We start from the raw sequence: 24,645 nt of genomic DNA, 5'->3' as shown, positions 1-24,645 counted from the left end.
TCGCAGCGACCCACTTCCCTCGTGTTGGTGGAAAGTCGGTGGCGTTTTGTGTATTAGTGAAATTCATATCAATATCTCATCTCATCGACTAAACGTCAAAATTCAAATTTAATCACACTTAGCTCCTTCATTTATTATTGTTGTTTTAGTTTAGGGTGGGAGATTCAAACACTAATCTTTTAGTTAAGTAATAAAACGTGACCTAAAAGTCAAACCAATCTGAAAATACTATTTTTTGTTTTAGATGGATAACTTTATCCAAAATCAAAATATAAAGTGACATTTTTTACGATACCCAACAAGAAAAAAAACCGTTCATCATCCAATTCGGTAAACATCGTACGAAGAATTGGCAAATGTAAGATTTTCTGGACAAAACGCCGTGAATCAGAGGAAAAGAGGGCCTCAACGTGGCAGGACTGCGAGAAAGATCGTCGAAATGTTCATCTCCTTTGCGTGGTTAGGAAAATTCAGAGCCATGAACAGTCCCTTCTCAGCTCCTATTTCATTTTTGCATTTTCTGGGCTTCTTCCTTTTTCTATGGGCGAGAAACCAAATGGGTTGCTTTCATTTTGCAATCCAAACTTCAAACTGATCGATTCCTCAGGTAACCGTTGGTTCAGAGTTCAATGCCTATGGAGGCAATGGCCGCGACGATATCTTGTGGGAATTTGAGCAGTACAACAACCCATCAGTGTAAATGGAAGCAGAGATTGAGACGGTCATCAGATCCATACAGAACGGTCTTCTTCTCTAATTCCTTTCGGAGTGGTAATGGAAGGTTTTCCCGATCGTTGATTACGAGGGCCGCTGCGAATACTGACAATAAGGGCGAAAAGAAAGCTGCTGATGAAGAGAAAGTGGATTCTAGTGAAGGGTTTCAACAGCCGCCGCCGCAGCCGAAGATTACATTGGACGATGTGAATCCGGTTGGGTTGGGACGGAAGTCCCGCCAACTGTTCGATGAAATGTGGAGGAAGTTTTCTGGGTTGGGACAGATCTCGAGGACCACACGGATGGATGATAAGGAAGCTCTTGATGCTCTGCTTATTAGGGAGGGGCCTATGTGTGAGTTCGCTATCCCTGGGGCTCAAAATACCACTGTGCTTGTTGTTGGTGCCACTAGCCGCATTGGCCGCATTGTTGTTCGTAAGCTTATGCTCAGAGGCTACAGTGTCAAGGTTTTACTTCTTTTGTTCTTGTCTGATGAAATCATGTTTGTAGATGTTATGTTCATTGAGCCATCGATTTATCCTTAAGCTAAGCAGGCTTTAGTGAGGAAGGCAGATGATGATGTCGTGGATGTGCTTCCACGGTCGGTGGAAATAGTGATTGGAGATGTTGGTGATGCTAATACCCTTAAGGCTGCTGTGGAAGGATGCAATAAAATCATCTATTGTGCAACTGCTCGTTCCACCATTACTGCTGATCTCTTCAGGGTTGATCATCAAGGAGTTTACAATATCACCAAAGCATTTCAGGTCTGTCTTTCTGCACTCATAAATCATAATCACCGAGCACTTTATTTGTAATAGTCCAAGTCCACCGCTGGCAGATATTGTCTTGTTTGGCTTTCAAACTTTTCCTCAAGGTTTCGTTCTCCTCCCCAACCGATGTGGGATCTCACAATCCACCCCTTTCGGGGCCCAGTATCCTCACGGGCACTCATTCCTTTCTCCAATCAATGTGGGTCCCTCCAATCCACCCCTTCGGGGCCCAGCATCCTTGCTGGCACACCACCTCGTGTCCACCCTCCTTCGGGGTTCAACCTCCTCACTAGCATATTACTCGATGTCTGGCTCTAATACCATTTGTGCCCAAGCCCACTTGCTAGTAGATATTGTCCTATTTGGACTTTCCCTCAAGATTTTAAAACGTGTCTACTAGCGAGAGGTTTCCACACCCTTATAAAGAATGTTTCGTTCTCCTCACCAATCGATGTGGGATCTCACAATCCACCCCCTTCGGGGCCCAGTGTCCTCGCTGGCACTCGTTCCTCTCTCCAATCAACGTGGAATCTCACAGTAATGGAATGGACTGGACTGGACTGTTGGTTGCATTTTCACTGAAATTTAAGCATTAGATATTGGCTCCTTTATTTCTCTTAAATGTCATAGTTGCCCATGCATCTATTCCTGGAACCGTCAAAGAAGAGATGAATGAGCCAGAACAGTCAGTCAATCCTCAACTCAAGACTGAAGATGAATGAGACTTGACAGTGTTTGAAATCGGGTATAGGAAATCGGGTATAGGAAAGAAAAGAGCTCACAATAGATCATTCATGCAAACCCAATACCCACGAAAGTGCTTGGCAAAAGCTGATACCTGATATAAATTGCAGGACTATAATAATAAGCTAGCCCAACTTCGAGCTGGAAAAAGCAGCAAAAGTAAGCTTCTGCTTGCGAAGTTCAAATCTGAAGAATCGCTGAATGGCTGGGAAGTTCGCCAAGGAACTTACTTCCAGGATGTTGTTGCTGCTTAGTATGATGGAGGCATGGATGCAAAATTTGAATATACCGAAACTGGAGAGGCTGTCTTCTCAGGTAAAACTCATTTATACTGAATAAATCATACAATATGGCTGGTTCATGAAATTTCTCTCCACTTAGTGATAAATTTAAGACCAGTGGGGCTGCGTTGAACCAAATTAATAATACAATAATGTATATAGATGTGAATTAGCATATAATGTTTTTGACATTCATTGTAGGATACGTTTTTACAAGGGGAGGGTATGTTGAGTTATCGACAAAGCTTTCCTTACCATTGGGATCCACTCTTGACAGGTTCCTGATTTACTTAAATATCATTATCAATTTTGGTCAAGAGTTCTTCATTTTAATAAAGGTTTGATTGTAAATACCTCTGTTTCTTCTATGTTTGATCTCTAGATATGAGGGGCTCATTCTTTCAGTAGGTGGGAATGGTAGATCTTATGTGTTAATTCTTGAAGCTGGTCCTTCAGCTGATACAACTCAAAGTAAACTATATTTCTCAAGATTTAGCACAAAAGCTGGATTTTGTAGGGTAAGAATCTCTTAACAAAAGTATTGTAATATCATACAGATGCAAACATCTTGAACAAATTCAAATTTGTTAATATCGCCATGTTCGAAACAGTTTACAAGATTGTATCAATGATTGACAGGTTAGAATACCTTTCTCATCGTTCCGCCCTGTAAAACCGGATGATCCTCCTCTTGATCCATTTCTTGTGCATACATTGACCATTCGTTTCGAGCCCAGGAGACAGGTTGGTGCGTCAACTCTGTAAGAGATGATCAAGTAAAGCAACTTTATTATACAGGATGCATGATAAAGACCATAACTCTACGTTCAATTTTGCAGAGAGCTGTTGAAGGGCCTGCAGCAGGCGTAAAGCAGCAAGACTTGAGAAGCTTTGAACTAATATTGGAGTATATAAAAGCCTTGCCTGTGAGTTATTTTAGGTGCTTCTACGTTTTTCATTTTGATGGGCATCATTTGAGGAATGTTATATCAGCTGTAGTCTGCTCTGACTTCAGTTTGGCAAATGCCTTGATCATTAGTATATGATAAAGTTATGGCATGTTTGATCACATTGTCGTTTTTTTGAATTAAACATGTTTTCTTACCATTTATTTATTTTGTTCTTCATCTTCTTTAAGAAAAGTTTGGAGTTCATAACCAAATTGCAAAAAGAAAATCAGATTTTTTGAAAGCCACGGTATTGTTTGATAACATTTTGGTTCTGGTAGATGTGAGATCCCACATCGGTTAGAGAGGTGAAACATTTCTTATAAGGGTGTGGAAACCTCTCCCTAACAGATGCATTTTAAAACCATGAGGCTGACGGCGATACGTAATGAGCTAAAGCAGACAATATCTGCTAGCTGTGCGTTTGGGCTGTTACAAATGGTATCAAAGCTAGGCACCAAGCGGTGTGCCAGCGAGGACGTTGGAACCTCGAAGGGGTGGGTTGTGAGATCCCACATCGATTGGAGAGGAGAACGAAACATTCCTTATAAGGGTGTGGAAACTTCTCCCTAACAGACGTGTTTTAGAACGTGAGGCTGATGGTGATACGTAACGGGCCAAAGCGAACAATATCTACTAGCGGTGGGCTTGGGCTGTTACAAATGATATCAGAGCTGGCCATCGAACGGTGTGCCAGTGAGGACACTAGGACCCAAGAGGGGTGGATTGTGAGATCCCACATCGGTTGGAGGGGAGAACGAAACATTTCTTATAAAGGTGTGGAAACATCTCCCTAACAGACGCGTTTTAAAACCATGAGGCTGATAACGATATGTAATGGGTCAAAGCGGACAATATCTGCTAGCGGTGGGCTTGGGCTGTTACAAATGGTATCAAAGCTAGGCAGTGAGCGATGTGCCAGCAAGAACGTTGGGCCCCCAAGGAGGGGTGGGTTGTGAGATCCCACATCGGTTGGAGAGGAAAACGAAACATTCCTTATAAGGGTGTGGAAACATCTCCCTAACATACGCGTTTTAAAACCGTGAGGCTGATGGTGATATGTAACGGGCCAAAGCAAACAATATCTGCTAGCGGTAGGCTTGGACTGTTATATATCTCATTTGGCTAGAAAACATTTACATATTTTCTTACGAAAGCGTCCATAAACGGTGTGTTTAAAGACTGGGCAGGAGACAGACTTCATCTTGGTTTCATGTACAGGATCTGGTGTAGAACCAACCAGAAGGGAGCAGGTTCTCAAGTCGAAAAGGGTATCCTTCTTTTCCTCATATTGTTCCTTTTGGCCATTTCACTATTCAGTGTTCTTTATAAATGTATAGAACTTCTTGCCTTCAGGCTGGGGAAGATTCATTGAGAAGATCAGGCCTCGGTTACACAATTATCCGTCCAGGCCCCCTCAAGGTATAGTTTTCACAGCATTCGATATATGTGTGACAGTAACAATTGAAATGTGAGCAGTTTTCCAAGTTTCTTGTTCCTTGTTCTTCAGAAATGTAACAAAAAATTTGTTGTTGCAGGAAGAACCTGGCGGCCAACGTGCCCTCATATTCGACCAGGGAAACAGGATAACTCAGGTAAGAAAAATGGTCTTTTTTCCTCAACATAGACGATCAAACTCGGTCCTTACTCCTTTGCTGGTTTACCATTTCAACATTTTAGGCCATAAGCTGTGCTGATGTTGCTGATATCTGTGTAAAAGCGTTGCATGATTCTACTGCAAGAAACAAGAGCTTTGACGTGAGTAGAAACTTTTCTTTCATGAGCATTACTGTTCTTTCTCATGACCAGCAAAGTTAAAGTCGTACTGTTTCCAGGTTTGCTATGAATATATTGCCGAGCAAGGAAGAGAACTCTATGAGCTGGTAAGAAACCAAGAATCTTTTTCCGTGTCCAACTTTTAACAAGTTTCATTTCTTATGCTTGATGCTTCGTTTTTTGTATAAAGTCCCTGTTGTCACAGATAATCAAAACTTATTAATCATGTCATAATCGAACATTTAAATATGTTTTACTTAAACCAAATTGGAAGAGTTCGTTGGAAGTCGAAAACTACTTCGTACCCAACTTATTGGTCTATTAAGAACGTTGCCCTTCTAACCACCTTGGGTTGGTCCAATGGTCAATAAGGGCTAAGCCATGGTGGCCACCTACTTAGGGTAGTTACCTAGACAACCAAATATAGTAAGATCAGGTGGTTGTTCGGTGGGAACAGTCGGGGTATAGGACAAGCTGGCCCAAACACTTGTGGATATAAAAGTAAAACAAAATGTCGTGGTGGTGAGTTTGCTAGTCGTCTTCAAGGTCTCATGCTTTTATGTGTTTGTTTGCAGGTAGCTCACTTGCCAGACAAAGCCAACAACTACCTGACCCCTGCCTTGTCTGTTCTGGAAAAGAATACATGATATAGTATCACAGGCCTCTTCTAATCACCTCCAGAGTTCGTATTCATCAACAACGAATACTACATCTCTTGAAAATTGCCTCTAAAATCATATTTCTACACAGTATATACAAAACATGTACAAATTCATTCCCTGTTTTGGCAATAGTTCTTCTTTTCTATATAAGATATCAAACTTTGTTGCATAAAATTGAGTTTTTCCTTTAAAATATTTTCTATGGATTGAATAGATGGATGAGTACACTTCCATAAGATGATAATAGTGGGATCAAAAGGGAAGATTGAACATTGAAAATCAGAGATTGACTAAACTAGCCAGATGTGAGAAATGAAATGGATGACTACTTATAGACATTGATAACATTACTTTCTGTACAACTTTTCACATAATAATTGTTCTCAAAAGTGACAATAATAAATAAAAATAAATAAATAAATAAAAGAAGTCCAGTCCTCAGCACCACAAATGAAGGAATGGAAACACCTACTTGGTCTTAGCTTCCTCTTTGGCCCCCTATAGCTTAGCATCTGACTTGTTGAACTGTTACAAAAACACATATATGAAGAAAGTATTCAGGGTTCATTAAGTTATTCACCACCCAGGAGAAAGGAATTTCGCATTTTGGTTCAATCCCTTGGATCCTGACAAGCTTGATGCTTGGATGATAAGATTGAACATGTTCATCACAAAAATTTGGTCCCCTCTCTTCTGTTTTTTTACAATCCACCTCTTCTGTACAATCACTTTGTTCTTCTTGACCTATAATATTTGTTGATTCCTCCTTGGTAGTTGCCTTCTCGAGGAAAAGCTCGGATAACAGACTCCTAATAGCATCATGTAAGGTGAAGCACTTACCTGCAATGTATAGAGATGAGGACGAGAATCTCTGCATATGCTGAAGACTTTGACTACTAAATGAAATTGCTACGTAACGACACAATATAAGTTGACGCTTCAATGTGTTTTTTTTTTCCCTCTCAGTTCAACAACATGCGAGGGTGGGGATTTATTTGTGGACCTTTTTGGGGGAAGATATACACCTTAAATCAATTGAGCTATATTCAAGTTTTAAAAAAGCACAAGACAAGAGTTATGATTCATTGTGAAAAATCAGTCCCCTCCCTGTTCATAAATTAGCTTCTATCTTTCTGTTATCATTCTTTGATCGATAGGACAACATAAATCTGGCTACTCAATAACACAGTACTCATAAAATAGGCTTTTCCAAAAGAATAAGAAAACTAAAAACAAAGAGAATGATAGCGTTGCCTTACATTCTTCATGAATCTCTACTGGACGGTTAATGTATGAGACATCATCCCAATTATTAACTGGTGGTGCATCTTCTAAATTATCAAAATCTTCACCTACATTCCTCACATACAATCGAACTGGAATTCGACCTGGACATGCTTAAATAATAAGAAACTTGTCCTAAAAAGTGAAACCATAACATAAAGCGGGGTTAATGAATATTAGCCTTGAAGGAAGAGAGTAACAGATGTAAGTGCAAACTTAAAAAAAAAAACACACACACACACACACGGTACCCTCATGTAAAGTTCGATGAAAATCCAATATCTTGCAACACAATACTTGCTTTCCTTGGCATACAGAAGCATTAATAGACATTCTTTTGCTTCTCATAGAGACTACCCAGAAAGTAGAATGATAAAACACTACTAGTTTGATTTAAAGAGGTTTCTCCTTCCACAAGATGGCCCATAAACCCCAATAAACCGCCAAAAGAATCCATCGGAAATAGAAACAAGGATGGAAAGAGGAAGCCTACCTAAAGCACCTCAATAATCTCAACAAGGACATCCTTCGAAAGAACGAGAATACAATCAGGGGAGACATCCACATCTAAAGATGCCCTAGATTTGACAAAGTTTCTATTCAGCATCCGTGATTTCGTTTCTATGGGAATCACAAAGTCTGGTTTAGTTGACAATGGTTCTTTTAGCGCAAGAACCAAAACCTCTCACATTTGAAGTCAAAACAACAATTGGAACAACTCTCCCTCTCCAAGAGAAAATATATGCCGTCCAAAACTTCACTTGATGGTGAATTCTTTTAAAAGGATAGATGAAGAGACAAATGATTAGGAATAATGGTTACATCTTGTAATTATTGTCTACCGAATGGTTACAATGGTTACGTTTTGTAATTATTGTCTACATTTGGTATAAATGTGGCTACCCAAGGATCACTGCCATTGGAAAGAAGTTGTAAAGGGTCTACAGAATAAATCTCCAATATGCAAATTAGATACAGAGGACAAAGAATCTTTTAGCAGAAGCACAAAGAAACCAAAAGGCAATATAGTCCCAAACCTATAAAATTCCTCTTCTTTACTCCCGAACTTTCTCTAATTTCCAGCTTTCATATCTCCAAACAGAAACTACAAGGTAAATGCAGACAAAACCTCTCAAAATCCCTCCACATTTATCTCCATTCCCCAAAAGGTACATCCAACCGCATGATTTGGAGACCTAATCCTAGGTAGTACCCACATACAGAATGGCATTACTACAAGTACACAAAAATCTTGCTATACCTCAATGTAACCCAACAAGGCATGAAGCAGAAAGTAAAGTAATGAATAGAAAGTTCATAAAATATACAGTAAGAAGACAGAAAATTGGGAGGGAGGGGAAGGAACTAGAAGAGACCCCAGGCATGAAGCAGAAAGGTAACGAATAGAAAGTTCACAAAGATGGGAGGGAGGGAGAAAGAACCAGAAGAGTAGAACCCTCTTTCATGACCTCTATTCCAAGAGTTGATTCTACACTCTGCCGACCCAAAACATTTTTGGTGGAAAAATTCAGTATAAACAATCTTTATCATCGAACTTTTGCTTGATAAATTGTACTTCAAACTGAAATGCCTACAAGTGGTTGTCATACCTGTCAATACTTTTCCTGCTATATCCATCTCACTAGTACTTTGACCAGGCAATGATGAAGTTGATATAGAATTCAACACTTGCTCGTGGTCAGTTCCTCCAAGCTTAAGTTTAGATGATATACGTAGGTAGGCTTCCAAGTCACCTGCTAGTAGCCAATGATCAAGCCGAACAAATTAGAGAAAAAACACATTATAAAGTCCATTGGATTTCCTTTGTATTTTTCATAAATCTTAGTCGTATTAGTTATATAGATTTATACTACCTTATCTTTTTTGTATTTTTTATTAAATATAGAGAGTGTTTCTCCAAATTTCCACATAATTTATGTTCCTGCCTTTACAATAGAAATATGAAAGCTTTTTATACAAATCGATGAAGAGACATATAAAGAGGGAGAGCCCTTCTAACCAATTGAGCTTGCCAAGAATATTACTATTGGAGTAAATAAATAAAAGAGGAATTATTACAAAAGTTCATCAAAATGGTGCTGTCGTTTTGGCTGATTAGGAAGGAAACGTACAACACACTACTTCTTGGTAGTGCTCTAACCACAAAAAACTATTATGTAACTACACATTTTTATGATTATCAACAATTAAAAGGCTCCCCTTTTATAGTTTCAAGTAGGGCTTTTCTCTATCCCTGGCTCCTAGGCTGTATATTACACAGTTCCATTAGAAAACAGAGCTCTAATTGGAGGCTGCAAAAGTAACTATATCACCAAAATGATTGAAGTTCAAAATCACAAAATAATATTGCAATATTAACTTAGATTGAAGTGCAAAATTATGGAAAGTAAAGTAAAATGCCATCAAGGAATCAGCATTTCACTTGAGAAACTACTGATTTAATTTCTAAAACAAAGGTTCTTATGGCTTGCTAGTATACCATTCAATACAGAACGCCATAACTCCACCAGATCAGGTTGAGACATGCTCATGACATTCTTGGTGTTCCCATTGACAATGTAATCGGCCTGGTTATAATGAACATCCCTTAATCAACTTGTAGAAAATCACTCTCACCAACTATCATAAATTACCAAGAGTGTCAACTTAAAATTACACAACAAGACATCAATCATATTAATAACAATGATAACAAATTAATAATAATAAAATCTTCGAAGTGACTAGCAGATGTTTTTATGGTCTTTGGGAGTTTGTTTGCCAGACAGTCGTTCCTGCTAGTTTTATTGACTTAATTGGGGTCCTTTCATAGACTCGCTGTTTCAAGATTTTGGAGGAGATGACTCATCTCTTCTTTCTTTTTGTATCTTCCCATTTTTTGATATGATACAGTAAGTGTCTCTCATCAAATATAACAACAACATTAAAAATAGTAATTAGGAAAAATTAGAAATATAAAGAAGAAATTGTAATTTGGTGAATTGGGCTCCTTCTTAGGTCCTCCTTTTGAGGTTTCAGGAGGAGATGCTTTATCCTCTGTTGTTTTTGTACATCTTTCCTTTTTTTAATATGATACGCCATGTGTCTCTTATGGGGAAAAACAATAAAAATAACAAGCATCAATAAAAAAATAAAAAAAATAGTCATTAAGGAAAACGATAAATAAAAAGGATAAAGCGTTTCGAGTGAAAATTGTAATCTTTTTATTTTTCCTTATTGACGGTTGACTTCCATTTTTCTCTTTTTTTGTTCTTCTCTCATTATTACGACAACATATTTAAATCAAATTTCAATGAGAGGTGTGGCAGATGAAACCATGAATAAATTTTTTTTGTCTTATTCCAAAAACGTTTGGAGGCGCAAAAATTAAGAATTCTATACTGGTCATTAGTAAAAAGGTGCTTGCTAGTGCCATCTCCTCTTCACGAGAGATACTTGTGAGTGGAAAACAAATATTGTATTGGGTTCTGATAGCAAATCAGGCACCAAAAGAATATCTGATTAAGGAACGCATAATCATCAAGGTATAGTACTTTGAGAGAAGGCTTATAATCACATGATTTGGTGTTTTTGTATGAGAATGTGTCCAAAAGGGTTTTAAAGAATATCTGATTAAGGAACGCATAATCATCAAGGTATAGTACTTTGAGAGAAGGCTTATAATCACATGATTTGGTGTTTTTGTATGAAAATGTGTCCAAAAGGGTTTTGGCTTTAAATGGAAAATGTGTTAACGGAATTGCCTTCAGTCAACTAATTTCTCTAATGTGGACAATGGCCGACCAAGAGGACATTTTTGCCACCGGGAAATTAGACAGAGTCAACACTCAACACCTTTGCCCTTCCTCTTTATTAGTGTGGCAGATGTCCTAAGTTGGCTATTGATGAAAGGGATAGAGAGGTGTGCTATAATCCAAAGTCCTAAGTTGGCTAATGATGAAAGGGATAGAGAGGTGTGCTATAATCCCATAGGAAGCTCATTGACACTGATTGGTGCTTTCCCCCTCCCCAATGTGGTTTGAGACCCACTCTTTCCCTATATTGTACTTGAGAAAAAGAAAAAAAGGTTCCTGGGTCAATCAGAAGTAAGTTAGAAAGAAAAAAGAACTCAAAGATTATTTACAGGGTGGAAAGTCTAAGGCCCTATTTAACGTTTTGAAAGTTTAGGAATCCATTAGACATAAAATTGAAAGTTTATTTTCTACATCCTTTTGGTGCCTTAAAACAAAGTTGTGTGTAGTATTCTTCTTGAAGAGATTGTAACGATTTTGACAAGATTTAAAGAAAGTATTACCAACCTCTTTTAATGAGTTAATAAAGCTCCACTTTATACTATCTTCACCTTCACAAGGAATTAACAGTTGTCTTGGATAGCCTCTAAAATGTACCTGTTAAAAAGAGAGAGATGTCTATCACTTCACAATTGACACAAAATATGAGAAAGTAAAGGCAATACCTAATTTCAAACTGTTCTAGCTTTAGCTAACATAACCCAATAACCAAATTCGTTTTACAGAATGGATATTGCATTTACACTCCTAGGTAAAAACAGAGCATTTGGTATCAGAGAATGGGAACGTGATACTCTAGAAGTAGGAACCATGGGATTTGGAAACCAAAGCATAAGTGCATTAACCATGGGAATTGCTAATTAACCCTTTTTCCGAAGGATAAAAACATTGAAAAAAATTACAGTGTGGATATACTGACGTACTTATTTTGGATGCTGACCAAAAAATCACCTTCGACTTTTCGCTTCGCAAACATTCATACTCCTAAGGACGGGAACTAAAACTTATGCTGGATTCCATGAAACTTTATTGAAATGTTTAACTTTGAATTGAGTTATAATCTGAAAAAAGAAATTTAAACAGAAACTTTGAAGTAGCTGAAATTCCGTTCCTACAAAAAGTTCGACCAGCAGTGATGTACCACCAATGCTAAATTCAACATTAACGCACCTAAGGTTCTCACACTGGGAATGCAAGTGCAGTCACATCAAGACCCAGATATATATTAATTCTCATGTGCAACCAACGCGAGGTCGGAACTTTTCCATTTGATAAAATTTTGGAAAAATAAAATTGTACTTTTAAACTTTGGTGGTTGTATCAATTAAAATCTCAAATTAATATCATATCAATTAAAACTCTAAACTTCGTAAGTAGATCAATTTAGACCCTCCATTAGGATTCAAATTTCGAACTATTAATACATAACTCTCACATGTACATAAGATTTCTTTAAATGCAGTGATTAACAAAATATTAGAAAGAACGCTAAAATCAAATGAATGGTAGTGGTTTTCATTAATATGAGTAGTTTATCATATTTTCTTTTTCCTCAATTTTTATACCTATTTAAAAAAGAACTATGGGATAAATTTTTCTTATTACTTTTGGTAGGATTTTGAGAGAATAATCTTTTTATTTAGGTGATTTTGAATTCATTTTAAATAGAATAAAGTGAAAAAGTTAAAAACCACTAATGGAGGGTCTGAATTGATTTACTTTTGAAAGTTTAGGATTTACATTGATACAATTATTAGTTTGTAGTTTTTTAATTGATATAACCCAAAGTAAGTTTAGGAGTATAAATGAATTTTTTCCTAAATTTAAAGGAAAATGGGTGTCAGATACAATAAAAATATAGCAGCTTGAACTATAAAGATAAAGAGAAAGAACTTGAACCGTTAGATTCCACGGTCTTTCTGGTTCTGCACATAGAAGGTCAAACAGTACACCAGTCGGTATATGCCTGAGAAGAATGCACCAGATTCTATCATGAGCAACACAATCTTTTGCCAGGACTGTTAATTCTGAATAAATTAGTAAAACTATAATCTTCTAAAAGGTGAAATCCTGACATACTGAATGACTATGGAAATATTGTTGTCAAACTAAACTGACAATTAAGTCAAAGACATTAGCCAAGAATCCACTTGCGCAATCTCAATTTATTATTTTCTATTACCAGCTTAAACACTCTTGTTCTTCCAGTTACAGCCCTGTGCAGTTATAGACCATTTGAAACAAATATCTATAAAATCATCTTATAACTTCTATGTCTCCACAAAAAAACAATAAACATAATAATTAAAGCAGCCATTTGACAGATTTGACTTGAGATAAATAAATAAATTTTCAGGAGAGGCAAGATTCAAAGATACTTTCTGAAATCTTGGGAACTTATTTACTTTAGCGCCTCTAATTGGAGTGTTCCTTGTAGAAGTTGTGACACTTTTCGCCTTTTTTTTTATGTCAATTCAAAAGTGTCAGTCTATTGGCATACCATTATACTCACGAAAAAAATGCTCATTTAAAAAAAAAAAACATTAAAAGCTAAATTTGGGCCTTCTCCTAGCAACTAGTCACCGAATGACACCAAGCACTCCAAAGTCCTTTGGAAGGATATTGGAAAAACCAAAAAGCTAATCTCTTACTGAGTTTCCCATTCTTTTGATGGTCTTAGTTCCTTGACCACATCAAGAAGATCCCAGATTGCAAGTAGCTGGCTCAAAAGTTGGAAACCACCTATTAAGCTCAATATGCCATCGCAAAAGAAAGCCCACAAAAAACCTCTGAGGAGCAAACCTGATGCCCTACACTACTCAACCATAAGTTCATCCACATGCCCACACCATTGGTGTCAAACAATCTATTTGCATGGCCCAGTGCTCCCACCATGCACCCCTGGTCTCCACAGCCCATCAGTGTTTTCCTCACACAACCCATCATTGTGCAACCATAAAGGAAGCCCATGCCCACGTAGGCCTATCAGCACAAGCCAGCATGCACTTACGGCCATACGCCCTTTGTCTAGACCCTGCCTTGCAACAACTTGTGTCTTTGCATGCTGCCTTAATGCCCTAGGCATGTTGCCCGACACCCATGTTGATCAACGATGACCTAGATGCACGCTCACCAGCTGCTTGTCGTGCACCACTCTTACGCCCACGTATATTGTCTTGTTGCCAACCTTGCCTCTTTCAATTTTTGCAATTTTAACTCGATGTATGATTCTTAGGAATGAATGTTAGATGGATCAATTGTCAATTATCTTACAATTCCCATTTTTAGAATAGTTTTTTAATTATCCCTTTATTGTTTAGGATTTTCAAGCTCTAGAGTCTTTAGATTCTCCATATTTCTCACCCTTGGTTATATAAACCCAAGGAATGTCATGTTCTTCTTAGACATTGATGATGAACGATATTTGATTACTTTTCTTGACACAACAGAGTGTCAGTTCCCTTTGCAAGCCTAGTGTTAAGATTGCATATCTTCAAACATTCAAGTTCGGTTACCAAACTTGTGAAGTGTTTGAAACCTGAGATAAGTATGAATTCTCTAATCTTTTTAACATAAACCATAAAGTAATATGTTTCTAACATTTTCGTAGGTATTTTTTTTTGTATTGATACGAAAATGTTGAGGTTCATGGTTGGGATGTTTCCTACACCAAAGCTTTTAGTGTTGTTGTATCAAGACCCTTGGAGAGGTAATACCTCCCTTGCTTCCTCTACCCACAACTTTATTCCCCTTGTGTTGATTCAAATACGATAGTTGCCCAAATTTAGTCAATGAACTTTTGATTTGGAATTTGCTCACAAGAAATTCTAATGGCAAGGACTTTGCATATGGACTCTCTCCTTCGTGACATATTTAAGGTTGATCCTCCTCCAGTTCCCCAGATTAATGGTCTTGTAAAGGAAATTGCTCTAAAGTCTAAACAACAGCAACACCATGACAAAATTCAGAGGAGGAATCTGCATCCAGCTCTCTCCCCTAATTGGTTTGGTCTTTGCAAAAGGACCTCAAAACAGCAATACCACATTTTTGTTCATTGCCAATTCGTCACCACCATGCGGAATCCTATTACAACCTACTTTTGCTATGCCCATCCATGTGATAAAGACATTAGTTCCAATCTCACTCCCTCCTTTTTAGTTCAACAAAACGCAGGATGGAGAGATTTAAACATCTAACCTCTTGGTCAAGAGCATATACCTTAACCAGTTGAGTTATAGTCATGTTAAGCCTCACTCCCTCCTACAAAACCATCCCTCCAAGGAATAGGTTAACTTTCTATGGATCAGTTTCATCACAAGTTTCTAATGGATGTAACACACCTTAGTCTTGGTGTTTGGGGAAAACTTCCCCCTTTCTTGGGGATCACGTCCTTTAGACAGCGACTTGATGGTGTAGACTTAACAAAACTTTTAGTAATCATGCTTTAACAGATATAACACACCTTAGTCTTGGTGAAGGCTCTCTTTCCCTCTCATTTCTTTTGCTTTACCTACGAAATTGTTTCCCTTCAACCATTTTCTTTTATCATGAATGTCTATCATCTTCTTCCATTCTAAATCACTAGGTTGAGATGAATATCTTATCCTATTTCTTCTTTCTATAGTTTTCAATATTAACGGAAGTCCTTCCTACTAAAACATAGTACATATTATTAATTTAACACGTTTCAATTTTCAGCTTTCCTCTACGTGTACCTTGTGAGACATACGCAATAAGAGAAAGAAAGAGTTCTATCAAAAGCGAAAAAGTAGCAAGAACAGTTATACAAGACAGCCAGAAGTACAACCCCAAGAGACACAGAATGACGGAGAAGAGCGGTGTCGTAGTAACAAAAACAGAGAATAGTAGTATATTATTAAAGAAAATTCAAACTGATCTACAAAATTCGAAGAAACCATTAACAAAGATGAAATTTAAAAGAGAAAAGAAGAGCGTACCATTTGAGGGGCAAACCCTTGTACTCAAACCAAATGGTGTCCACTCCAGGAGGAAGCGTACTACTGAAGTAAGGTTTAATCTGAGAAGCCAACAGAGGCAAGTAGCCAATCCGAGGAGCCAAGACCTAGAGTAGATCAAAATACAAAATTCCACATGGAAAGCAATTCGATTCAGTTCAATCAAAGATCGATGTACTTGGGGGTACAGTAGACACATAAAAAAAATCATCCCTTATTCAAAACTTCAGATTGAAAAACACAAAGAAGCAGGAAATACAAACAACCCTTGTAAAGAAAAAAAGTCAAATTTCCCAGAGGAAAAGAGATAAATAAACAGAATGAGGCCATGATATTCATCTGTTGATCAAATTGAGAGCCGGAAATTTGATAGTTAGAAAAGGGAAAGTGCAGCAGCGAAGGGAGGAAACAGAGAAATACCATTGCAGGCGGTGGAGGAGGGATGGTGGTGACTTCAGACTCATGGAGATGAATCTGTAATGGAATTGCACCTTCCCAGATGTACCTCAGTGCTTCCATGCCCCCTCTCTCTGTCTCTCTCTCTCTCTCTTTCCCTTCCTCCCTTCTGCTTCTTCTTCTTCTTCTTCTTCTTCTTCTTCTTCTTCTTCTTCTTCTCACTCTGTTCTGCTCGTCAATACAGCTTTTTGGTCATTTGCTTCGATTTTTTTTTTTTTTTCGTTGCTTTCCTGAAATGCCTACCTCCTTCATGATTCGTTTACAAGATTTCATTTCTCAAATTTAAAATATTTAAAATATTTAAAATAAAAAATAAAGAAATAACCTTTAATTTTGTGTTTTTTTAATACCAATTTAATTTGTGTATTCTCTTCAAAAACTTTTTTTTTTTTTTTTTGTCACAAATTTTGTGTTAAAACAAACTGTGAATTTATGAATTAATTTGGTTAAAAAAAATTTAAAAATGTTTTTGATGCAATTATATATATAATTTAATTGTTTTAGTTTTTTTTTGTTAATATAATTTAAATATTAGTTCAATATTTGTTGATAAATAAATACATATTTAGTTGGGTTGGGCTGGTTATTTTTAAATCAATTGTTTAATTATCTTATTAAATATTCTAATTGTAATCATTTGGGTCCTTTTTAATAGGGTATACTAAATTGAAAATAATTAGTATATAATTTGAATTTTATATGTAGCAGAAGTTTAAGTTTTCAATTTTATATGGGATAAATCTGTCTATTTAAAATAATTTAAAATAAAAAAAATATTAAATTTATAATTTTAAAAATTTGTGGATAAAATAGATACCAATTTTAAAATTTAGAGAATAAATTTATAATTTAACAAAATAAATAAATAAATAAAAAGAATAAAAGCTTTGAATAGTAAATGTGGAATTAAAAAATCTAAGCTTATTTGGGCTTAACTCAAATTTTTATAATGGGCTTAGATTATTTAGCTTTGAGCCCTACGGTTTTTTGTTCGATGTTTGAGGCTAAGTTTAGAGCATGGCTCTGATACCATGTTTACTTTGATCACGACTCTCCACAGTGGTCAGTGGTATGTTATTGAGGCTAAGTTTAGAACATGGCTCTAATACCATGTTAACAATCACGACTCTCCACAATAGTATGATATAAGCTCTTATAGTTTTGTTTGGACTTTTCTAGAAGGACTTCTATCAATGAAAATAGTATTTCTCACTTACAAACCCACGATCTTCCACTAAATTAACCAATGTGAGACTCACTCCCAATAATCCTAAGATATAATACTTAAAAACTCGAAGAGGTATACACCAACTTTATAAATAAAAACATATTAAATTCATATACATGAGTAGAGATTACATTATTATATGCAAAAATTGTTATTAGTGATTAAAGAATTAAGCAATGGGGGGAATAAAGTAAAGAATTAAGTAATTGGAGTTTAAATATTTGAATTCGTGACTCAAATTATGATTACAAATCCTTATAATATCTACCACAGATCCGCTGCAACTCAACTGTAAGTGCTAAGTAACTGATTAAATAAACACTTTTTTTAAAAAGGTGGCGGTGGTGGGGGTAGTGGTGGTGGTGATGGTGGTGGTGGTGGAGGAGGGGACCAGAGCAGCAACATGGTACTCGCCGGTGGCTCTCTGCATGACGGACCTGTACTGTCTTGGATGCTGTGCTGAGCGGCGCAAAGCCAAAGCTGTCACAAAACTGTACTCTCTATTATATGCTTATCTAAATCACTTTCTTTTGGCAGCTGTGCGAGAGCGATGGAAGGGAAGATTGGATTTTTGCTCTTATATTTCGAAAAATCTGTTAAAGGGTGTTCATATGATTCGAAACTTTAACCAATTCATTATTTTCCATTTGGGTTCGATTGAATTTTTTAAAAAATCAACAAATTTGAGTCGGTTCAAAGTTTTTTTACCCGACCAAACAAAAAATAAAATTACAATTCAATTCAACTCTAGCCCTATTTTAAAGACATTATAAATATTAAGAATATTTGATATTTGTAGCCAATGTTAATGATACTGTTACGAATCACGACTCTCCACAATCGTATGATATTGTCCACTTTGAGCATAAGCTCTCATGGCTTTGCTTTGGGCTTTCCGAAGAGGCCTCGTACCAATGGAGATAGTATTTCTCACTTATAAACTCATAATCTTCCACTAAATTAACCAATGCCAGACTCACTTCCAATAATCCTCAACAAATACCTCGTTACTTATAGATGTTTGATTATTAAGTTTTATGAAATTTTAGTTATTAATATAACATAAATCGACAATCCAACTAAACCCAATTTGAAAATAGTGAGTTGGGTCTGACTGTAAACTCTATTTGGGTTGTTCATGTCACAAACCCAGCCAACTCAAAATTTCGAGTTTATCCATAAGATTTTTCCAACTCCATCTAACCCATGTACGTCTCTAACGAGAGTTAAAAAACAAATTAACTGGATCAGTGAGACGATCTAGATAGTTCATAGTCACACTATTCAAAGTTTTGATCTTAGTTCAAAATTTTAAAGAATTTCAGGAAAGAGCTTAAAAGAATAAAGTAGACGACGAGTAAGTGTAGTATTGTAATAAAAGTAATATCTCGAGTACTCTCGAATTGAGGTAAGGCGTTTTGATTAATTTTTGATATTATGTTTCTGGTAGATCATTCACTTTTGTTTGATATCCAATGGATCAATAAAATAAGCTCAAACTCACGTGGAAGATTATGATACGTGAGAATCGAAGTTAGCATTCAGTTGGGAGTGTTGTTTGCCTAACTTCAAAATAATATATTATATATTTATATAACCAATGAAAGCTTCAATTTTTTCTTTTTTGTTTGTATGGGTTCTACAAAACAAAAGGAGGAATCCTCTTTAAACATGTGCTTAGGCCTTCTAGTGCCTACTTAATAGCCTTGCCTTTATAGCCTATTTTCCTTTTAAAATATCCACCCAACTTCCTCTATTTTTTTTTGTTAATATAATTTAAATATTAGTTCAATATTTGTTGATAAATAAATACATATTTAGTTGGGTTGGGCTGGTTATTTTTAAATCAATTGTTTAATTATCTTATTAAATATTCTAATTGTAATCATTTGGGTCCTTTTTAATAGGGTATACTAAATTGAAAATAATTAGTATATAATTTGAATTTTATATGTAGCAGAAGTTTAAGTTTTCAATTTTATATGGGATAAATCTGTCTATTTAAAATAATTTAAAATAAAAAAAATATTAAATTTATAATTTTAAAAATTTGTGGATAAAATAGATACCAATTTTAAAATTTAGAGAATAAATTTATAATTTAACAAAATAAATAAATAAATAAAAAGAATAAAAGCTTTGAATAGTAAATGTGGAATTAAAAAATCTAAGCTTATTTGGGCTTAACTCAAATTTTTATAATGGGCTTAGATTATTTAGCTTTGAGCCCTACGGTTTTTTGTTCGATGTTTGAGGCTAAGTTTAGAGCATGGCTCTGATACCATGTTTACTTTGATCACGACTCTCCACAGTGGTCAGTGGTATGTTATTGAGGCTAAGTTTAGAACATGGCTCTAATACCATGTTAACAATCACGACTCTCCACAATAGTATGATATAAGCTCTTATAGTTTTGTTTGGACTTTTCTAGAAGGACTTCTATCAATGAAAATAGTATTTCTCACTTACAAACCCACGATCTTCCACTAAATTAACCAATGTGAGACTCACTCCCAATAATCCTAAGATATAATACTTAAAAACTCGAAGAGGTATACACCAACTTTATAAATAAAAACATATTAAATTCATATACATGAGTAGAGATTACATTATTATATGCAAAAATTGTTATTAGTGATTAAAGAATTAAGCAATGGGGGGAATAAAGTAAAGAATTAAGTAATTGGAGTTTAAATATTTGAATTCGTGACTCAAATTATGATTACAAATCCTTATAATATCTACCACAGATCCGCTGCAACTCAACTGTAAGTGCTAAGTAACTGATTAAATAAACACTTTTTTTAAAAAGGTGGCGGTGGTGGGGGTAGTGGTGGTGGTGATGGTGGTGGTGGTGGAGGAGGGGACCAGAGCAGCAACATGGTACTCGCCGGTGGCTCTCTGCATGACGGACCTGTACTGTCTTGGATGCTGTGCTGAGCGGCGCAAAGCCAAAGCTGTCACAAAACTGTACTCTCTATTATATGCTTATCTAAATCACTTTCTTTTGGCAGCTGTGCGAGAGCGATGGAAGGGAAGATTGGATTTTTGCTCTTATATTTCGAAAAATCTGTTAAAGGGTGTTCATATGATTCGAAACTTTAACCAATTCATTATTTTCCATTTGGGTTCGATTGAATTTTTTAAAAAATCAACAAATTTGAGTCGGTTCAAAGTTTTTTTACCCGACCAAACAAAAAATAAAATTACAATTCAATTCAACTCTAGCCCTATTTTAAAGACATTATAAATATTAAGAATATTTGATATTTGTAGCCAATGTTAATGATACTGTTACGAATCACGACTCTCCACAATCGTATGATATTGTCCACTTTGAGCATAAGCTCTCATGGCTTTGCTTTGGGCTTTCCGAAGAGGCCTCGTACCAATGGAGATAGTATTTCTCACTTATAAACTCATAATCTTCCACTAAATTAACCAATGCCAGACTCACTTCCAATAATCCTCAACAAATACCTCGTTACTTATAGATGTTTGATTATTAAGTTTTATGAAATTTTAGTTATTAATATAACATAAATCGACAATCCAACTAAACCCAATTTGAAAATAGTGAGTTGGGTCTGACTGTAAACTCTATTTGGGTTGTTCATGTCACAAACCCAGCCAACTCAAAATTTCGAGTTTATCCATAAGATTTTTCCAACTCCATCTAACCCATGTACGTCTCTAACGAGAGTTAAAAAACAAATTAACTGGATCAGTGAGACGATCTAGATAGTTCATAGTCACACTATTCAAAGTTTTGATCTTAGTTCAAAATTTTAAAGAATTTCAGGAAAGAGCTTAAAAGAATAAAGTAGACGACGAGTAAGTGTAGTATTGTAATAAAAGTAATATCTCGAGTACTCTCGAATTGAGGTAAGGCGTTTTGATTAATTTTTGATATTATGTTTCTGGTAGATCATTCACTTTTGTTTGATATCCAATGGATCAATAAAATAAGCTCAAACTCACGTGGAAGATTATGATACGTGAGAATCGAAGTTAGCATTCAGTTGGGAGTGTTGTTTGCCTAACTTCAAAATAATATATTATATATTTATATAACCAATGAAAGCTTCAATTTTTTCTTTTTTGTTTGTATGGGTTCTACAAAACAAAAGGAGGAATCCTCTTTAAACATGTGCTTAGGCCTTCTAGTGCCTACTTAATAGCCTTGCCTTTATAGCCTATTTTCCTTTTAAAATATCCACCCAACTTCCTCTTCCATCCCTAACCGTACTTTCCCGTTACGATGCTCGCACCTATCTTTCGTTATGTGCAAAACTGAGGTGGGTCGACTAAGTTAGACGATAGACAATGAGTGAAACCCAGCTCGTAGACATGTATTTTTCTTACCTCTCTGTTAATATACTATTTTGATTTTAAAATATGGAGGAAAGTTCGTATTCCATCTCCGAGAGTACTTCTCGATTGGAATGACTGCACCTATCTTTTGTAAGCTCACCTAACCACAAAGTTGAAAAAAAAAGAAAATTTTTGTCACGTGAAAAACTGTAGTTGGACGACTGAGTTGAACGGTAGAAAATGAGTGACGTGTATTTTTCTTACCTCTTTGGTTGATAGCATTGCCTTTATAGCCTATTTCAAGTTCCTATTCCATCTCCAACAATACTTCCGTGTTGGGATAACCGCACCTATCTTTTGCAAGCTCACCTAACCACAAAGTCAAAAAAAAAAGGAATTTTTTGTCACGTGAAAAACTGTGGTTGGACGACCGAGTTAAACTATAGAAAATGAATGAGTCCTAGCTTGTGAGATCCCACATAGATTGAGGAGGAGAATAAAGCATTTTTTACAATGGTGTGGATACCTCACCCCAACAAACGAGTGGAAGCTCAAAAAATACAATATTTGTTTGCAGTGGGCCTGAGCCGTTACACAGCTCGTAGACATGTCTTTTTCTTACCTCTCGATTAATAAATCTACCTTTGCTATACATATATGGTTTTAGATGAGTACAACTAGCCGGTTTTTACCTCGACCTTCTTGAGATTGATTCTTGAGGAACAGAAGCGTTTCATAACTATTTGTATTTAGTAACGTTTTTCGTTTCGGATTTTTTTCGTACTCAACTAGATAAGACACGAATTTTTAAGGTAAAAGAAGTCAGAGAGACTCTGATTTCCTAAACAAATCAGCCCCTTGATCTTGACTCCAAATGTGATTCTCAACAAGGATCTTTAATATTCCTTTATCCATTTCCCATAATTAAACAACATCAATAATTAACCCACCATCTCTCTCTCTCTCTTCTTCCCCACTTCCCCCCTCTCTTATTTGCCTTCATTCAATCTTCTCCTCTGTTCAACATTCTGCAGTTTGGGCTTGTGTAGAACCAACACCACTGAGTTATGAAACCATTTCTTGATCTTCAAAAGGAGCCTTCTTGTTTGGCAAATGATTCTGATATTAGTAGCCAAGGTGGTTCTATTTGTTGCGGGTCGAGGACTCCTCCTCCTTCTCCTTCTCCTTCTCCTTCCACTCATCCGGGATTTGAGTCGGTTTGCCTCGACTTGACTCTCAACTTTAACATCGTTGAAGATATTGGAACACGTCCCGATTCGACGCGATTTTCATTGTCGAGCACAAGTGATCAGAGTAGTAATGAACCAACGGCTGTCCCAAGGGTATTTTCTTGCAACTACTGTCAGCGCAAGTTCTTTAGTTCACAAGCTCTTGGTGGTCACCAGAATGCACATAAGCGCGAGCGAACGATGGCGAAACGGGCGATGCGTATGGGCATTCTAGCTGAAAGATATGCTAGTCTAGCTTCTTTACCATTGAAAGGTTCATCATTCAAGTCCTTGGGGATCAAAGCACACTCTTCACTACTCCATGGAATGACTGCACCAATGATGCCTATTGACATCAGGAGCAGTGCTAGATTCGAACCGGAACCGGGATATATAGGCATGCCGATTTTCTTGGAGGATGATGAAGCAGACATTATGTGGCCGGGTAGTTTTCGTGCAATGGCAGAAACTAGAAACACTCGTGAACTAACTCAACCAAGTTTCAGATTGACCGATCTTTCAAGCATAAGCTCAGTAGAGAAGACATCGATACAGGACGTAGAAAAAAACTCGACCCTTGATCTCACACTTAAACTCTAAGAGGCTTATATGATGAGGGATCATCACTATTTCTGCTTTTTCTCTGTACAGTAAGTGCAAGTTTCAATCAAACACAACTTAGCTTTCCCATTTTAAGTACTTATTATCAGTCTTTGCTTGCTATAAGTCATTTTCCTTGCTTAAGGGAGCTCCTTTACAAGCATTTTCTTGCTTTCTAGTCCTTCTTCTTCTGCCATAAACATCCCCTTACCTTATAGTAATGCAAGTGCTCTGCCATTTTGTCCATTTCGTTTGACCTTGGTTTTTACTTCACACATAGTTGGGCTCTTATATATGTAATTTTGGTATACTTTATGCGTGCGCTCGGAAATATAGGCCGATTACTGAGCCCCACACCACTTAGGGTGCAAGCCATTCAAGAAACAAGCTATTACAGCGAGCGACTGGAACTGTAAGGAGCCGAGTAGCAAAACTGTAGTATAGCCTTGAAGTAGTGAAGAATGCTTTTTGAAAAAGTGCTTATGGAAAAAAGCTTACTTTCGAAAGGTACTTTACTCGGAGAACTTTTACTTTCAAAATCATTTTAAACTCAAATCTAAACTTGTAATCATTGAGGTGACTGGTGGTTCGATCTTTTATTAGATGAATCTTATGCTTTTATTAAAAGAGTTACCAACTAAGATCTATCATGATTTATTTAGTTTTTTACAATGATATGATAATGCCTCTAAAACATATACTAGTTGAGTAGACATGACGTGCAAAAACATAAATGATAGACGTATATCTTTCTCATTTATCAAGCAACATAGAAATATCAATTGATTTTAAAATTTTTGCCTACTTCAATGCATAACTCAAATGGTTAAAGTATATACGCTCGAT

General features: G+C 36.4%; 2 protein-coding genes and 1 pseudogene across 3 annotated transcripts; 2 read left to right on the top strand and 1 right to left on the bottom strand.

The window, feature by feature from the left end:
- The first annotated feature begins 175 nt into the window (after positions 1–175).
- LOC111791084 lies at positions 176–6,071 on the top strand (annotated as a pseudogene).
- A 132-nt stretch (positions 6,072–6,203) lies between these two features.
- LOC111791086 (autophagy protein 5) lies at positions 6,204–16,646 on the bottom strand. Of its 2 annotated transcripts, none has more exons than XM_023672287.1 (8): positions 16,390–16,646; positions 15,952–16,076; positions 12,893–12,959; positions 11,501–11,590; positions 9,682–9,769; positions 8,792–8,938; positions 7,157–7,285; positions 6,204–6,737 (listed from the first exon to the last, which is right to left on the bottom strand). In XM_023672287.1, exons 1-8 carry the CDS (start codon positions 16,486–16,488, stop codon positions 6,403–6,405), a joined length of 1,080 nt encoding a protein of 359 aa, XP_023528055.1. In that variant the 5' UTR covers positions 16,489–16,646; the 3' UTR covers positions 6,204–6,402. The 2 variants fall into 2 exon arrangements, with proteins under 2 accessions (XP_023528055.1, XP_023528056.1); XM_023672288.1 differs by having other exon boundaries at positions 8,792–8,935; positions 16,390–16,645.
- A 6,283-nt stretch (positions 16,647–22,929) lies between these two features.
- LOC111791083 (zinc finger protein 4-like) lies at positions 22,930–23,939 on the top strand. Its single transcript, XM_023672283.1, has one exon. It carries the CDS (start codon positions 23,038–23,040, stop codon positions 23,797–23,799), a length of 762 nt encoding a protein of 253 aa, XP_023528051.1. The 5' UTR covers positions 22,930–23,037; the 3' UTR covers positions 23,800–23,939.
- Positions 23,940–24,645: the final 706 nt, after the last annotated feature.

Source organism: Cucurbita pepo, chromosome LG03 (assembly GCF_002806865.2).
Source record: "Cucurbita pepo subsp. pepo cultivar mu-cu-16 chromosome LG03, ASM280686v2, whole genome shotgun sequence".
Lineage (NCBI taxonomy): Eukaryota > Viridiplantae > Streptophyta > Magnoliopsida > Cucurbitales > Cucurbitaceae > Cucurbita > Cucurbita pepo.
This window is presented reverse-complemented; position numbering and strand designations above follow the sequence as displayed.